Genomic DNA, 19269 nt, shown 5'->3' on the forward strand with positions numbered 1-19269 from the left:
TGAGGGGCCGACCCCACTGTTGTAATTGGGCTGACCAGGCAGGTGGGCCGACCCACCTCTAGGACTGCCCACACCCCTATAAGAGGGGCTCGTACCAGCCCTACAGCTCCCCACACCAGGGCCGACTAGCAAGGGGCCTATGGCCGACCCCCTTTGCTCTACATACAGGGTTGGTAGTCAGCCCTTTGCAGATCTAGGAGCCGACTCCCTCTGCCCAAGCACGTGAGTAGCTTGCATAAAAGGGCGCGTCCATGGCCAGGTACTATGGCATGAGCACGGGCCAACATTGTTAGAACATGAAGTCAAGTGTGAGGGTGTCCTAGAGTCCTAGGGTGTCCTATAGTTGTGTGGGTGTGAATGTGTCTAGTAGGTGAGCAATTAGTAACTCCTCCTAGAGTTAGGTGTGTGAGGTGGAGGCTAGTGATCTCACTTGTGATGTTAGAAGATGAGGCTTCCCAGCCTATAAAATGGGCATTGTACTTCATGTTATCTATCAATCACATCAAGTTGTTATGTGCCCCATATCTGTTATTATCATGTGATTGCTCCTTGGTGCCTTCACTGATACCACATGAAGGAACCAGGGAGCAATCACATGATGGAAATGGATATGGGGCACATAACAACTTGATGTGATTGATAGATAACATGAAGTACAATGCCCATTTTATAGGCTGGGAAGCCTCATCTTCTGACATCACAGGTGAGATCACTAGCCTCCACCTCACACACCTAACTCACCTAACTCTAGGACTCTAGGACACCTTCACACCTACACAACTGTAGGGCACCCTCACACTTGACTTTATATTCTAACACCCCCCCATGAAGGAAAGGTGAGGGACTACTCGAATGGAACCAAGAACAGAACATGACAATGACGGAGTCTGCTAATCTGTGCAATGTCTGAACTAGACATGGTTGCCATGCCAACTCAGAGGCTGAAGTTTGAGCATGGTTCAGAGGTCGGACTCAGCACTCTCATGGCTTTACGTCCCAACATAACTCAGAGGCTCATGTCTCAACATGGATGCATGACCAACTCAGTGGTCTAGACAACTAGAGCAAAATGAGATCCTATCAAAATCCAATACATGGCTCCCACAGTACATCCCCCTCCTGACTCCATAACAGAATGGTGGGGAGTCAGACACGAAAAAACAAGAAAGATTACAACATTTTAGGAGGACACTCCAAGGCTGTGAACCTTTATTGACTCAATGACACACGACTCATTATTACAAGCATTTTGGGGAACTACCCAGGGTAGAGTATCCAAGCACATCAAGCTTATGTAGGAAAATAAATAGATCTCCCATAGATCTCCCAAGCTAGAAGATGTTCCCTCTGCAGCTGTTGCACACAAGTGTGCACATTCCTGCATGTCGATGAAGGTGTTGATGAAGTCCTTGGCAAGAATGCCCTCGAAGGATATGTCAGTGAAATCCATGGGAGCAGCTACGGAGGGCAATCAGTCCATGACTCTCAAAACGTTGAGTGGAGAGGAACCAATATAAGAGTAGAAGACCTTAATTTGGGTCAATCTTAGCAAAATCCCCAAATGTTTACATGATACTGGATTCAATTCTGATTAGGAAGAATGAAATTCAGAAAAGCCCCAAAATTTTGAGGAGCTAGTGCATCAAATGTGTCATCAATAAGAGGAGAAGAGGGCAAAATCAAGAAGAGAGAAGATGAAGGTAATCAACTTCAACTGGGTGACATTTTATGCTTTCAAGGGGGAGCTTCAATCCTAGCGGTGCCTTCAACAAAGATGCGCAACTTCGTGTATGAAGTTTCTCCTGCATGGTATCTGAAATGTACGCTGATATCTAGAGGTGTAGTACGCTGATAACCTGTAGAACTTGTGCTCTGCATGGTATCTGAAATGTACGCTGATATCTAGAGGTGGAGTACGCTGATAACCTGTAGAACTTGTGCTGGAAATTGTGCAAAAAAATGAGTACGCTGCCCACAAAGCAATTGCTGCTGCATCTGCTATGATAAGGAGCGCCTTGTTCTGATTGACGATGCAGATTACTAGAGCAGAGATAGATGTGCTTTGCGATTGCAATCCATCTTTATTCTGCTGTCCACGCTCGTCTGATGATCAATAGCGATGACCCAACATCAAGCATGCCGTCTGAGCTTCCCATATCTAGCCTTGAGCAGAAACATCAATGCTTAAATCTTTCCAGAGATGGTCATGCAAAGGTGTCGCCCATCAAACTTGAAGCTTTCTTGGACGGGATCGAAGCTATCTCCATGAAAGACAGCAATGGACAATGGCGGGCACAGCTGGATTAGTGACCAAGACTAGACCGCTGTAGCTTCATCAGGGCAGAAGAGTACAAGGGATGACAGGCAAAAAGAGAAGGAAGGTGGTGAGAAGAATGAGGAGGAAATGGCGAGTAGAATGGCGCAGCATCAGGGGAGATAGTAGGTAGAAAGAAGAGAGTGAGCACACTTTAACAAGGGAGAGTCAGGAAGAAACAATGGCTGGCTCTGATACCACATGAAGGAACCAAGGAGCAATCACATGATGGAAATGGATATGGGGCACATAACAACTTGATGTGATTGATAGATAACATGAAGTACAATGCCCATTTTATAGGCTGGGAAGCCTCATCTTCTGACATCACAGGTGAGATCACTAGCCTCCACCTCACACACCTAACTCACCTAACTCTAGGACTCTAGGACACCTTCACACCTACACAACTGTAGGACACCCTCACACTTGACTTCATGTTCTAACACCCCCTCGTAAAGGAAAGGTGAGAGAATAGAGGAGAGAAGCCACACCCATGACAACATCCAACTATTAGGCTATGCAATCTCAGAGGCAAGTGTGCATGGCTCAGAGGCTAGTGAGCATGGTACAACAGACTCAGAGGCTCATCTAGCATGGCTCAGAGGCCCAACATGCATGGATGCAAAAGACTAAGAGCATGGCTCAGATAGAGCATGGCACAACAGGCTCAGAGGCTCTACCAAGCATGGCTCAGAGGCTCAACAATGGAGAACTCGTCAATTGAAGGACTCCTTCCAATACATCCCCCCATGGCGTCATAACATGAAGTGGTAGGAAGCCACACACAAATAAACAGGAAAACTAATACATCTTTTTAGGAGGACTATCCAAGGCAGAGAACCTTTATTGACCAACACACACTACAATTTATTTCATTCTTTTTATGCATAATGCAAGGGCAGAGCACCCACATACCCAAATAAGGAAAAGGATCTCTCGAAATGAGAGATGTCCTCCTCACAGCTGCTGCATACAGGTAGGTGTATGCACATCCAAAATCCGAGTGTCAATGAAGATCCCAGCATGAATGCCCGATTTTGTTCAACTGTCTCTTGCCTAAAGCTTGATATTGTTTCTATGCTGGAAAGGACGACCAGAAGCACCTATGGCTTCCTAGTCATGCTACAAGAAACGGCGTTGTTTCTAAAACCTACATAGAATTTCTCACTACGGGTTGGAGCAGGGGACTCTTTCTATTAAGGTGCCTTGCCTTTGCAACATGGATTTGTTATTTCTAGTCTCTTTTCGTCTAGCGAGGTGGCTTTACGTGATCATGTGGTTATCACAAAATGCTCAGCTGAAAAGGCATCGTCACATTTCGCCTTGGCTGATTTTCCATCTAGCTTTTCTATTCGTGCGGACTCCAGTAGCAGTCAGTTGTTGCTACATTTGCACTGTGTTCAGCTTTGTTCGACATGCTTATTGATATTGTCACAGTTCTGATGCACTAGTTGTGACGCAGCCCATTCAGAAATCCAGTCGCACAACATATCTGTGACATTAGGGATGGGACGTGCATTTCTTCTTCTTCTTCAAAGAGTTCTGCTGATCAGAAATCGTTCACAAATCTACAGCGCTCAAAATCCCCGACAACAAACTGTCGCTTCTGAACAGTCATCCCTGCTTTCACTAGCTTAGCTCTCCTCACAGGTAGCGTACTTGGTGAAGATGACGATGAACAGTTCAGACTTCTACTGAGCAACGATGCTGCACAATGAGTTAGCTGGTGCTATCTACTTGGTTGATACGATCATTGCTGTAGCTACTTCGTCTCCCACATCAATCTACAAGCCGCCTCTTATTGCTTATTGAAGACTATCGACCTCCAGCTTTCCAAAATAAATTGGGGCTTTTCCTTTTTTGATCAAAATTGAAGAGGCAGAATTGCTGAATTCTAATTCCCCACAATTTGACATTGGTAACTCTCAATTTAGCATTTTGAGAGTCATGCTGTGATTTCTCCCCGCAGCTGCTCCTATGGGCTTCATTGACTTGTTCTTCGAGGGCATTCATGCCAGGATCTTCATTGACACTCGGATTCTGGATGTGCATACACCTGTATGCAGCAGCTGTGCGGAGGACATCTCTCATTTCAAGAGATCTTTTTCCTTCTTTGGGTATGTGGGTGCTCTGCCCTTGCATTATGGATAAAAAGAATGAAATAAATTGTAGTGTGTGTTGGTCAATAAAGGTTCTCTGCCTTGGATAGTCCTCCTAAAAAGATGTATTAGTTTTCCTGTTTATTTGTGTGTGGCTTCCTACCACTTCATGTTATGAAGCCATGGGGGGGGTGTATTGGAAGGAGTCCTTCAATGGACGAGTTCTCCATTGTTGAGCCTCTGAGCCATGCTTGGTAGAGCCTCTGAGCCTGTTGTGCCATGCTCTATCTGAGCCATGCTCTTAGTCTTTTGCATCCATGCATGTTGGGCCTCTGAGCCATGCTAGACGAGCCTCTGAGTCTGTTGTACCATGCTCACTAGCCTCTGAGCCTGCACACTTGCATAGCCTAATAGTTGGATGTTGTCATGGGTGTGGCTTCTCTCCTTTATTCTCTCACCTTTCCTTTACGAGGGGGTGTTAGAACATGAAGTCAAGTGTGAGGGTGTCCTAGAGTCCTAGGGTGTCCTATAGTTGTGTGGGTGTGAATGTGTCTAGTAGGTGAGCAATTAGTACGACCTCCTAGAGTTAGGTGAGTTAGGTGTGTGGGGTGGAGGCTAGTGATCTCACTTGTGATGTTAGAAGATGAGGCTTCCCAGCCTATAAAATGGGCATTGTACTTCATGTTATCTATCAATCACATCAAGTTGTTATGTGCCCCATATTTGTTTCCATCATGTGATTGCTCCCTGGTGCCTTCAAACATGAGGCGACTACCTATCGTCACTGGGGGCGGGCACACCCATAACAAAGGCCCTCACTCATCTAACCTAGCCTCACTGGGCGGGCATACCCACAAGCAAGGCCTCTCTCTCTAAGCTGACATCAGGAAATGTTGACCTCCAACACGCCCTCTTAGCTCCTGGATGGAACAGAGATGCCAGAGAGTTGGGTACGCGGCTGGAACAAATGGAGGAATCCATTATATGATGCTCCACTGCTGAAGACCACCACAGGTATTGTCGAAGAAGCCCTCCTGTGGCACGAACTACCTCATCACGATCACTGGAAACTTGGAACTGTTGCTCCCAGTTCATAGGTGCGAGGTACACTTCTCTGGTTTGGTAATGGTACATTGGATCAACGGGTACAACAATCCAGTTGCTGGTATTGGTTCATGATGCCAACAGAGGATCTTGGAATAAAAATCCAACTAATATTGTCTCCGGTACAAGGTCTGCTTCCTTGCATGGGCACGTGTATCACAGAGCTAGATAGCCTCCTTTGAAGCCCCCTCTCAAGTCCAAACTGGTATACTGTCGCCAGATCGATGAACTTTAGTGCTCCAATGGCAATGGGCATATATCAGCCCACAAGGATCAATCAACTGTGTCTAGACTCCCGCACTAGCAATCTACTGGCCCATCCGCATTTCTAGCAGCATTAGAGAATAGCTGTAGCAGAACACTAGGAGACCCCCTCTAGATTTGCCAAGTCATAACCTCCAAGCAAAATACAAACTGGTAACATTCTATGACCTGAGTCGGCGGGAACAACTCCTCGTGGCTTGAGGTCTGCCTGAAAGCCTTACCTCGGTAAATGACTCCCTGCTCGGTGCGCGTGATTGCCAGGTCCGGTTGCCACAAACAAGCAAGCAATCCTCCATTTGGATCTGGAAAACTTGTTGGCAGCTCCCGCCAAGTAGGTGGACACTTGTCCCAGATTTTTGGCGGGCTGCAGTCCCAAAGAGGACAGCCCACAACCTGCCCCAAATCTACTAGATTTGGGGCCAAACACTTGGCCTGCATGCCCTGCCACTTGCCATGCATGCTGCCACAAGTGTGGGACAGGTGGACTGACCTGCCAGCTCAGATTCCATGTGGCAGTCTGCCATGTGTCAACTGCCAAATGTCACTCCCAAAAACCCTAAAATTTCAAAGTTGTCAGAATTCAATTCTGATCGCACCCACGAGTTCCTAACAGCTTAGACTATCTATTGATGTACTCTAAGGTCATAATTGAGCCATACTGAGCTCATTTTTTTGTCGCTTTATCTTGTATCTCCATTACTCTTGGCATGCTGCTAGGCCCACAGCCAAAGCTCAGGGAACATTCTCTTGAATGGTTCCTAGGTCGGTATGCAATCTGTGCATTTGATTGGTCCCATGTTTGGGTACTCAGGTGGGATGTGGTTTCTAGATGTCCCTCTCAAAGAGAGGCCATCACTCTTGTGGGTCACTAATGCCCATAACCCCAAGCAAGGGGGTCCACCCTCAAATGCTAGACCTAGTCCCCATTGTCCGTAACTGAAGAGTAGGAAAACATTTCATTTCTTAATAAGCATACTATTGAAAAACAAAAAGAAATAGTACCAAGCAAGTGGATACATGTTGAAGCAGGATGACACTGCAGGAGGTACCATGGAGCTAAACACATACACATGGCCTACATCATATGGTGACCAGAGGTGTTTACAAAGAACACAATAGTTTATTCCGTTCATTTTGGAGGACTATCCAGGCAGAGTACCTTGACTCAACATAAAAAAGAGATATGGAGCATATGTGGAGCTGGTTCAAAAAGCATAATCATCATAGGAGGTCTCATCTTGTGGAGGCACATCAACCGAAAGTAAATTGGCAGTTTCTGGTTTTGTAGTTGCTTCCTTCTTAGCAACCATTATCTTGACAATCTGCAACAAGGAAGCCATGTTTGCATTCTCTTCCATTGTAGCATAACAAAACATTGCTTCATGATTTGGCTTTCCACATATTTTGCATAAGCAAACCATGAGAGGGTCTAACCCAAGAATTGGGCAGTGTCTACTCTCTTACAAGGCTTTAAAAAAAAAACTGAAAAGCTTCAAAGTACAAGCATTTGTTGTAGCAAAGACTTGTAACCAAATTCCATAATAAAAATCATAGTGGAAATGATACTTCAACTTGCATGCTTCATAGAGGTGGCTAAATGAACGTATTCCGAGCAAATCCAGGTATAGAAACCTAAAAGAAAGTTGTAGCCACAATTGTACTGATGCTATTCAACACTTTAAAATATGAGAAATGCCAAAGTAGCTTCTAATGTAGCACCAAATTCATAATACTGTCAAAACTGTCTAAAACAGAGGCCTGATCTTGGAGGGCTTAGATCTCCTTCTTTAGAGCAAAGAAAAGAGGGCTTTTTGGCTCAAATGAAAGCTCTAATATAGGCGCACTTCTGGAGTAGAGGGTGTATGGAATGGTCGCGCAGGTTGCTAGCTAGAACTTCGTCAATGTTGACTGGTTTTTTGCTCCGTTCCCCTCGAATATACAACCATTGCTGCTCAAAGCGAAAGAGAGCTCCGACAGAATTCGGGGAATGGTGACCAGCAACGACGGTCATTATCTAATTCCTTGCATGTGGAAGGTCGCCTATACGAAGGGTCTCTCCAGGCATAAGGACTCTAGAAGAGGTTGCCTGTAGGAGGAGAATTCAGCCCTCCAAGTGGTTGGGCAGAAAAGGGCAAAATGGAGAGGAAGGTGGAGGTGGGGAAGAAGATGATGACATGGCATAAATGGGCTCAAGGAGGATCATAGTGCTCTGATACCATGTTGGAGAAGTGAAAGGAAAGCATGGAGTTGAACACAAAACAAGAGAATGCTTATCGAATGAAGAAGGGTGAGGTCCATATGTGGGCACCTCTACATGAGCCACCAAGCTCTACAATCATCTCTTCAATCAGCTCCTAGAATCTCTCAATCAGCCTATGTGGCATCTACCACCACCTAACAGTGCTTATGGGCACCTAACTGTGCCTCTAGCACACACACATAGAACCCAAGGTGTGCCTGGGGCATACACCTTGAGATATCCCAACAAACATATGACTGGCAAATTATGTTGCTAGGATGCGAGGATCTGGCTCTCTCATGATTATGATTTTGCAAGTAATCTCTTTGCATTGGTCATGGGTTGATTGACATTGTCTGGGGATGTGATTAGATGAAATGCATGGGAGACTTTAGTGTTGACTTCAATGCCCTGACTCTCCGCTTTGCACATAAGGGCAAAACCGTGGTATTGCAAGGTTCGACAGTCCCAAAATTGCCGCTCATTTCAGCAAGGTAGTTGGTTCGAGAGCTCAAGAAGGAAAGTGCCATTTATGCATTGAATGTGTGAGTGATTCATACAGGAAGCATTCCCCAGGTGAAGGATATGGAAATGCAACTGTTTCTCTAAGATTTTTTCTGATATATTTTCTGATATGCCACGTCAATTACTTCTAAAGAGGGATGTTGATCATGCCACAGTTTTGGAGCCTGGAAGTAAGTCCATCAACAAGGCGTCTCTCTAAAGTGGAACAAGAGGAAGTGGCAGGGGGAGTTGCTTGAGAAGATTTTCATTTCTCATAGCACTTCTCCCTTTGCCTCCCAATGCTCCTTGTGAAAAAGAAAGATGGTCCATACTGGATGTGCATTGATTCTAGGGATCTCAATAAGGCTACTACAAAAAAAAAGTCTGCTTTCTAGTTGATGATCTCTTAGATTAACTAAAGGGCTTAGTTCTTCACGAAGATAGATTTGAAAAAGGTTACTATTTTTAAAAAAAATCCGGTCTTCAGGATTGATGATATGTTAGATTCACTAAAGGGTGCTTAGTTCTTCGCGAAGATAGATTTGAGATCGGGCTATCATCAAATTAGAGTGAAAGAGGGTGATGAGCACAGAATAGCTTTCCGCATAGAGTTCAATGTAATATGCCATTTGGGTTGACTAATGCACCGGCCACCTTATAGGTACTCATGAACAAAATATTGCAGCCTCTTCTCTTCTGAATGTGCTGGTTTTCTTTGATGGCATCCTCATTTGCGACAAAAGCAAAAAGGAGCACAATGAGCATGTCAAACAAGTGCTGGAAATACTGAGGTTGCATCAGCTCTATGCAAAAGCCAGAAAATGTACTTTCATGGTAGAAAAGGTTGACTATTTGGGGCACATTGTGAGCAGTGATGAGATTTGGGTTGACCCGCAAAGGTGAAATGTGTGAAAGAATGGCTGCTGCCATTAAATCCCACCCAGCTGAGAGGCTTTTTGGGTGTTGCTTCCTTCTACAGCGATTATTTGGAAATTTTCCAAGAGAGCAGCTCCTCTTACGAACCTCTTGAAGAAGGATGTGTTTTTGTGGTCAAAAGAAGCGCAGCTCAGTTTTGAAGACCTGAAATTTGCATTGACTAGTGCCCTTGTGTGGGGATGCTGTGACTTCTTACAACCCTTCTTTGTGCAGGGAGACGCTAGTGGCAAAGGCTTGGTGATTGTTCTATGGCAAGAGCATGGTGTAATAGCATAAAATCTTATTAAAGCATAAAATCTGATGCCAAAGAACTCAACTACCATGTTTATGGTCAGGAAATGTTGGTCAGCATAGTATGGTCCGTATGCTGCTGACAGGTTTGCCCTAATCCAGGGCTCCTGCCCACCTCTAGCTGTGGACTATATAGCAGCCCATGTGGCAGCCTACAGTGCTGCCCACATGTTTGCCTTGTGGGTATCTTCTCCTAGATCTGCCCGGCATCCAAACCCTATGTGCACAGAGCAGACTCTCATGCCCCCTATTCCTACACTTGTACCATGTCCCACTTAGGGGCTAACCATTTCCAAAACCATGCCGTGGTACCATTGGAGGAGGGCTTCCTCCCCTTTCCAAGAATTAGGTTACTTCATCAATATATTGTAGTGCCCCCCCTGTCCGTTACGCCAAAGCTCTATAGGGTAGTTGTAGAGATTGTGCATGGGAGAATAGAGGTTGTGGGTTCAACTCCTCGTGAGACCTTTTGGAGTGGGCATTACATTACCTTAATTGGAGTATGTTAGATGTTTCCCTGTACTCATTGAAAATTAATTGGGCGGATTTAGGTTGAGTGATGATACTGTCTCTTAGCAGATCCCCCTGCCCAACAAAATATGAAAATTCAATTCGTAATGGTTGTGAGAAGGTGGGGTGATACAAGCAAATATTATTGAGGGCCTGCCCCTGCCCCCGCGGGGGGGGGGGGGGGGGGGGGGGGGGGTATATTAAAAAACCTCATGCTAGTGTTATTGTTTCTTCTTTCAGCAATACTGCCTCCTTGCACTCTCCCTCCCCTCAGGCTGTTGTCTAAGCCTCCTCTTCTTCGCTCACCTCTACAAAGCCCCCCAACGCACTCACGTGCACACGTACACATGCACCCCCTAACACCCAGCGACCCCTCTCTCTCTCTCTCTCTCTCTCTCTCTGCTGCTCCTCTCTGCCTGCCACCTTCTTGAGGTTCTGCACATCCTGTTCGCTGCTTCTCTCTCCTGTGCACCCTCTCGTCTAGGTTCCCTCTTTTGTCTCTCCCCTTAAGCGCTTAGTGTTTGAGCCCCTCTCTCTTTCTCTCTCTCTTTCTGTTTTTCTTTCGCTCCCTCCCTCTGGCTCAGGTGCGCTCTCTCCCTCTTTCATGATCCCTTCCTCACCTTGTTTTTTACTCCTATCCTTACCTCATCTTCTCTCATTCACTGCTTGTAACTTGAGCTTAGGTTTCATACTGCTATACACTGCTAGTTTCACCGGCTGTACTCTGTCCAAGAGCTGGCTGTCATGGCCTCCTCTCCATCATGCTTTGTCCTGCTGCTTGAGATTTGCCAGGGAGTATGAGTGCAATCTGCGTGCGAAATTTGTGTACGTTTTGGATCTGATTTGTTTGGGTTGTCTTCCCCTACTGTGTGATTGGAGCCATAGTGGTGTGTTTTGCTTTGTTTGGTTTGGCTAGGCTAGGCTAGGCTAGGCTAGGCTATGTCAGGTCAGGCCAGATCAGATGAGAGGTAGGAGATGGTTTGCATGTGATTTTTAATGCAGAATGAGTGTCACATTGCAGTTGTTGAGAATAAAGGAAATGTTGAATTGGGAATTTCACAGGTATTATTTGAATGTAAGGGATAGTAATATTTGGTGGTGGTGGTTGGTTTTTTTTACAGACAGGAGGTTCTCTTGCAGAATTTGCTGTTGCTGCCGTAAAATACACAGCCAGACGGCCGCCGAAGGTCTCTGCAATTGATGGATGTTGTTTGCCTGTTGCAGGGCTCACAGCCCTACAGGCCATACGTGATGTTGCTGGTGTAAAGCTTGATGGAAGCAGCAAGGCAAATCTGCTTATTACAGCTGCATCTGGTGGTGTTGGGCTGTATGCTGTACAAGTTAGTGGCAATACGACTCCCCTTCCTTGTCTTTGCAATTTGGCATTTGATTTTTGAATGCATGTATTCCCATATGGGATTACTGTAGCTACATGCTTAAGACTGTTCACAAGTGCCTGCAAGCTTGCACCTCTCCATGCGCTTTACAGATTTTTATCCATTTAAGTAATGTGTGCATATGCTAACAGGAAAAGTCTTTGCAAAAGCAGGCCTATACATGAACCACAGGGAAAGAAGAACTTAAATTGCTCTCCAAATCTTTGAGATCAATGAACCAAGTTATTGTAGTTACCCTGTTCTTTTTTTGTAAGGGAAGAAGGAAAGAGAGTTCTTTTAGGAGAGAAACGGTCTCGACCAACATGAAAAATATTTTACAGCTTGTAACTGACAGATTCTGAAACTCTACCAGATATTGTCAACAACTAGCTATCTGGCATAATAACATTGATGAGATGGACCTGATTATGAACGTCTTCAAATAGTCAAATTGTGGTTTTGAACCTCGTTAATTCCCAATGCTGATAAAGAATACTCATGACAAGAGTTGAGGACCCTTTATCCAGTCTGAAGGTGTATGAATTGGATTGTGATGTGAAGATGTCAGCCAGTTTACAGGAATCCATTTTCCTTTGAAAGGTTGATGTGCAATCGATGATTTCGTAACTTGTCATTAATGCAGATTCCTTGAGAGGTTGGTGTGTGATGCATGGTGCAGAGGCCCTTGCCATAATCTTTGGCACCACTATGGATTCGGTCCTCTTGCATATTCAGCTTGCAGACACATCATTTGGCACATTGATCCTCCTCAAAGACATGTATGAGATGAACAATGATGCAAGGTTTTTCGACCTCAAGACTGAATTGTATAGCATGCAAATGGATGAGGACGACACAGTTTAAGAGCACACAGGTAAGGCAAGCTTGGCGATGGCAAGCCCAATATCGACAATAAAAGACAAGTGTAAAAGACATCATGATGATGAAGACTCTTCAATCAAGTGGGAGCAAGAAGAAGAAGAAATGCTTCTACGTGACCATCCTGGGCATTTTGTGAAGGATTGCCGAAAGAAGAAGGCTGGCCAAAAGCAAAGGAAGGAGTCTAATTAGGAATCATAAGAGTGAACATGGGCAGCTAATGTTGCAACAAGAGGAGTTTTTGTTGTTGACAACTCTGAGTGTTGATGAGCTAAAGTATGCAGATCTTGTTTCTAGTTTATATGTCTGAGATGTAAAGGTGGTTTGGAGAAGATTCAACAACTTTTGTCGAGATGAAGGACAACAAACATTGCTCAGATTGCTATGAGTGCAAGGTTGGTATCATTGGCATGAATGAAGTTTCTTTGAAAGGACTTGTGACCGAGTTGAAGCTTGGTGGTGGAGATGGGGAGTCAGGACACCTACAGGCGAAAGGAGTATTGCTGACATCAGAAGATTTCCTCCTTAAGAGCTCATTGGGGATGGTCCAAGTTTTTTGGAGACACACTTGGGCTGGGAGATGTAGCCACTGGGCTCTCATTGCTTAGGTTGGTTACTTGGTTGTGGACAATGTGGAGTTTGCCAAAGAGAAGCCAAGTTGAAATAGACCTTGAAAGGACGGTGCTTGGAAGACTCTAGGTTCACTGATTATGGGGGGGGCATGTGAGTATAAGGGAGAGAGAGAGCAAGAGAGAGTGAGCTGAGAGTTGAAAGCTTGAAAGCTTAGTTGCAATAGAAGAGTGTAAGAGTACAACTGAAAGAGTGAGAGATAAGGTTTTGTCCTAATGACAACCTTAGTAGTCACCAGCCATAGTTAGTGAACTAATTGCGGTTAGGGGGAAAAACCTCTTAAAGAGGGAAAAGTGCCCCTAACTAGCTTATTAAATTATATTGGTCACTACTGAATTATATCTATAATTCTTGCAGTGCCAATGTCATGTACAAGGCTGATCAATCACCAAACGGATATAAGTTCAGGGCACTGCGAAATGCCTCAAACTTTTCACGTGGTAGTGCTTTGGTGAAAATATCTGCAACGTTGTCATGTGTGGACACAAAGATCGTACTGATCTCTCCTGCATGCAACTTCTCTCTGACGTAGTGATAGTGAACCTCAATGTGCTTCGTGTGAGCATGAAACACTGGATTCTTTGCCACTGCAATGGCACTCTGACTATCAGTGAGAATTGGAGAAGGACCCTCCAAAGACAGATGAAGATCAGCAAATAGACGTCGCAGCCAGACACATTCAACTGTTGCTGTGAAAGCTGCCCTGTACTCAGCTTCACATGATGAGGTAGCCACTGTAGATTGTTTCTTGCTCAGCCAGGAAATTCAAGATTTACCCAAAGAGAAACAATTGCCACTAGTGGACTGCCTAGTGTCATAATACCAGCCCAATCTGAATCCCTGTAGGAATGCATCTGCAATTCCCCCCCCCCCCCCCCCGGGAAATAACAAGCCAAAAGACTTCGTGCCCTGCAAATAATGGAAGATGCGCTTAACTGCCTGCCAATGCATAGTTTTTGGGCTGTGCATATACCTGCTCACCTGAGATACTGCAAACTGAATATCAGGTCTAGTGTTGCAGAGATATATGAGGCATCCAACAGCCTGACTGTAAGATGTGGCATCAACTGATTCTCCTGCATCATGCATTGTGAGTTTCAGCCCCGGCTCCATGGGAGTGGCTATGGGCTTACAATCATGCATGTTAAATCTGTCCAAGAGTTTCTGCACATACTTGGACTGAGACATAACAGTGCCACGCCTCTCTTGAGAGAACTGGATCCCCAAATAAAAGTGAAGCAGCCCCAAATCTGACATGTCAAAGGTGGTCTGCAAATCAGCTTTGAAATCTGCAATATTATCTTCATTGGACCTCGTGAGTAGTAAGTCATTGACATAAAGAAGGATGACTAAAATTTCCCCCCCATCCAGCTGGATGTAGAGGGTGCTCTCAGTAGGACTATTGTGCAGCCCCCTTGCTGGTCAAAAAGGCATGAATCTTGGCATACCATGCACGAGGGGCCTGTTTCAGCCCATACAAAGCTTTGTTTATCTTGCATACCTGAAGTGCATTTGCTGTAATTTCAAAGCCTGGAGGTTGTTTGACATAAACCTCTTCCAGTAAGTCTCCATTTAAGAAGGCTGTTTTTATGTCCAATTGATGAACATTCCACTCAAAATGTGCAGCCATTGCAATAACAGATCGGATGGTGGTCATCTGGGATGTAGGAGCAAAAGTCTCCTCATAATCTATGCCCTTTTTCCGAGCATAGCCTTTAGCAACCAGCCTTGCCTTGTATCTGTCAATGGAGCCATCTGGCTTCCATTTCACCTTGAAAACCCATCGTGTGCCAATGGCATGTTTACCTGGTGGCAAGTCTACAACATCCCAAGTCTGATTTTTCTTAATGGACTGCAACTTATCGTGCATGGCATTCATCCAATGCACATTGTCCTTTGCTTCTTCAAATGTTGCAGGCTCCTCCTCATTGAGAAGAGTACCTGCATATGCTGATTCCACTGAATTAGCACCTTCCATGTGCCTTGCTGCACTGCAAGTCGTGCCAGGTAATGGAGCATCAATCTTACTCTCTGTGAGAGTCTGTAGCAGCCACTTTGGGACTGTTTTTGCTGCATGTATGTCTGCAATTTCTTGCTGAACCACCTGTTCCACTGCCTGTGGAGGTGGCAAGACATCTTGTGGCTGAACTGGAGCATCGGGAGGTGGCTGTAAATTCTGATTTGCATCAGAAATATCAGCAGGGGAACCCAAAGCAATGAAAGGCCTGAAGGGGGAAGAAGAGCAAGAGGGAGAGAGTGTGAGAGAGAGAAGACTCCAATGTGCGGGTGTGAAGTGATGAGCCACACCACAAACTCATTTGTTTTATTAGGATTGGGTTTACCCTATGACTGTCTTAAGACAGTCATAGGTGTCCTATCTTTAATGAAGGGTTGGCAATGTGCCTTTACCCCAACAACCTCCCACCTAAAGGCCAATGTGCCTAAAGGGGAGAAAAGAATAAAAATTACAGCAATATACAGTTACTGTATACAAGACCATAAAATAAGAATGGTCTCATCCTAATCCCATGATGTGGCGGCAATGTGCAAACCGCTCTGTAGGCAAGCTCTTAGTGAGCAAATCTGCAGGATTATTATCAGTATGCACTTTCACAAGCTTAAGTCGCTTGTCTTCCAGTACCTCCCTGATGAAATGATATTTCACTTCTATGTGCTTGGTCTTCTGATGAAAGACCGGATTCTTTGCCAACATGATAGCACTCTGACTATCACAATGCAACACTGGCATATCTCCTGTAATGCCCAAATCTCCCACCAGCCGAGTAAGCCATATTGCTTCCTTGCAGGCCTCAGTGGCTGCAACATATTCAGCTTCAGTGGTTGACAGTGCAACGCATTTCTGCAACCGAGACACCCATGATATAGCACCTCCTGCAAATGTGAAAATATAACCGGTAGTAGACTTCCGGTTATCTGCATTCCCTGCATAGTCTGAATCTGTAAAACCATGCACCAATGCATCTTGCCTACCATAGCATATGCACAAGTCTTTGGTACCCTTGAGATACCTCAAGACACCTTTCACTGCTTCCCAGTGCCGCTTGCCTGGATTTGCCATATACCTGCTAATGACTCCCACCGCAAAAGCAATATCCGGACGAGTGGCAACCATGGCATACATCAAAGAACCAACTGCAGATGCATACGGAACCTTGGCCATTTCAGCCTTATCATCATCTGATCTGGGGCTGTCCTTACTGCTGAGTTTTAAATGTGGAGGCAACGGGGTACTAATAGACGTCCCCCCCTCCATTTTAAACCTCTGCAGTACTTTGTCAATATACTCCTTTTGTGACAGAAACAAAAGTCCCTTGGACCTGTCACGAGTAATCCGCATGCCAAGAATATGATTTGCATCACCCAAGTCTTTCATGTCAAAAGACTTATGCAGTTGTTTCTTCAAAGCACTAATCTCATGCTGAGATTTACTGGCAATAAGCATGTCATCCACATATAGAATGAGTAGCATCAAACTGCCATCCTTTGCCCGTTTGGTGTACAAGCAATGATCGGTCTCACACCTATGATACCCTTGGGACTGCATGAAGGCATCAAACTTCTTGTACCATTCTCTTGGCGCCTGCTTGAGTCCATACAAGCTCCTCTTGAGCTTACACACAAGCTGCTCTTTCCCTCTAACAGCATATCCCTCTGGCTGACTCATATAGATCTCATCATGGAGATCTCCGTGAAGAAAGGCTGTCTTCACATCCATCTGACATAAATCCATGTCGTCATGAGCAACAAGAGCTAACACTGCTCTCAAAGTAGTCATCTTGACTACAAGGGAAAAGATCTCATCAAAGTCAATGCCCTTCTCCTGCTTAAATCCCTTGGCAACCAATCTGGCCTTATACCTTGGTAAAGCATTTGAATCCACTTTGACTTTGTAAACCCACTTGCATGGCAAAACCTTTCTGCCTGCAGGTAGCTGCACCAAGTCCCTTGTATCATTCTGAAGTAGGGAGTCCATTTCTGATTGCATGGCTTTCTCCCACTTCTTTTTCTCTGTTCTTCCCATAGCTTCCTTGAAGCTGGAAGGCTCACCACAATCTGTCAGCATGATAAAATCAGCCACATTATTGGCTCCTGGAACAAACCTGGCAGGAGGCCGTTGTACACGGGTGCTCCTTCTAACAAAATGTTCCGGATTAGGCTGCTGTCCAGCCTGTTCTTCATGCATGACGGGTGGCTGTACCACCATATCTGGCTGTTCTGCAGCCCCATCTGCTGGCATATCCAGTGGTGCATCATTGGCAAAATTATCTGGCTCATTTTCAGCCTGTATACCCTCTTGAACAGGGTGATCTGCAGCAGGCTGCTGTTGCATATGAATGGGCATTCTTTGCTGTCCAACATCATCATAAATAACCCTCCTGTATTCCACAGGTTGCACGGGTTCCTTGTGTACACTATCCTCTTTAAAGATGACATCATTGCTGCGTATAATCTTCCGTTTAACGGGATCCCATAACCTGTACCCCATTTCACCTTCGTCACCATAACCCATAAAGATGCATCTGATAGACTTTGGATCAGTTTGGTGCGCAAGTCTTTGTGTACATGAGCAAAGCACTCGCAGCCAAATACACGTAAGTGCTTATAGGAAGGTGGCTTGCCAGACCACACCTCCTCTGGCACTTTCAACTCCAAAGCCTTGTTTGGCGACCTGTTAATAATGTGAACTGCTGTTTGCACGGCTTCTGCCCAAAAGCCATGGGGTAATGCAGCATAAGACAACATACATCGAACCTTCTCCTGAATAGTTCGATTCATCCGCTCACTTGCACCATTTTGAGATGCATTATGAGGGGCTGTGAGTTCCTGCTTGATGCCCTTAGCTTGGCAAAACTGCACAAAAGCATGTGACACATACTCACCCCCATTATCGGATCTGAGGCATTTCAGCCTACGACCTGTCCGATTCTCAACCTGAGCGACAAACTTCTTGAAAGCATCTAAGGCATCGCCCTTATGCTTCAAGAAATAGACCCACACTTTGCGTGTGGCATCATCAATGAAAGTAATAAAATATTTTGCACCCCCTAGTGATAACTGTGGCATCTCACACAGATCAGTGTGCACTAGATCAAGTGGTGCTCTATTCTGGGGAGTTCTCCTCTTATGAGGAGTCACAGAATGCTTGCCAAATATACAATGATCACAAGTAGGCAAATCTGAAAAAGAAAGAGGCGGCAGATAACCCAAACGTGACAGTTCTTGCATTCCTTTAACAGACATGTGTCCCAACCGGCTATGCCACAATGAAACCTTTGGCAGCTCGGTTATGGCAACAACATGATTACCCACACTGGAAACATAAAGAGGGTACAAGGTATCACTCTTAAAACCCTCAGCCACTACAGTCTGGCCATCAGTAATCACCCATTTGGAATCCCCAAATGTGGTGTGGTAACCACTGTCATCCAATAAGCCAGTGCTAATCAGATTTTTCTTGATTTGCGGCACATGGCGGACACCATCAAGCATGAATATGCGTCCATCAGGAAATACTACCTGTATACTGCCAATCCCTGCAATCTGACATGCATAGTTGTTCCCAAGATGAACAACTCCATGAGTACCTGTGTAGGAAGTAAACCACTCCCTATGAGGAGTAACATGAAAAGAGGCACTTGAATCCAAGAGCCAGGTGTGCATGTCGTGACCATCAATAACCAAGGCATGTGCTATTACAGCAGAAGAGCATAAAACATCATGTATGTCACTGTCACTGTCCTCTGCTGCAACATTCACTGCATCCAAGTCATCTGCCTTGGCCTTGCCTTTGCCTTTGCTTGCATTTCCTGCATCCTTTGTTTCAGCCTTCTTGGCTTTCTGATCCCGTATGAACTTGAAGCACTTAGACTTCACATGTCCCTTCTTGCCACAATAAAAGCATTCAATTTCCTTTTTACCACGGGACTGACTTCGGGATTTGGACTTACTAGCAGATCTCCCCTTCTGCTGAGTCCTGCCTCTATCCTGTACCTGCAAAGCATTTGAAGACTTGCTGCCCGCATTATTCTTCCTGCTCATCTCCTCCATGAGGAGAGAGCTCTCTACATCAGCATATATAAGAGTGACATTTGAATTAGA

At 45.2% G+C, this 19269-nt stretch overlaps 1 protein-coding gene across 1 annotated transcript in view; it reads left to right on the top strand.

Annotated features, from left to right (window-relative positions):
* Positions 1-19269, top strand: part of LOC147900912 (chloroplast envelope quinone oxidoreductase homolog) — an 86767-nt gene that overhangs the window by 45460 nt on the left and 22038 nt on the right. Inside the window, exon 4 of the mRNA XM_087375551.1 lies at positions 11386-11604. Within this exon, the coding sequence (XP_087231677.1) occupies positions 11386-11604 (219 nt within the window). The remainder of the gene's footprint in view (positions 1-11385; positions 11605-19269) is intronic.

The sequence above is a fragment of the Dipteris shenzhenensis genome, chromosome 6, assembly GCF_047967505.1.
Source record: "Dipteris shenzhenensis isolate YYH24624 ecotype China chromosome 6, Dip_SZ_1.0, whole genome shotgun sequence".
Lineage (NCBI taxonomy): Eukaryota > Viridiplantae > Streptophyta > Polypodiopsida > Gleicheniales > Dipteridaceae > Dipteris > Dipteris shenzhenensis.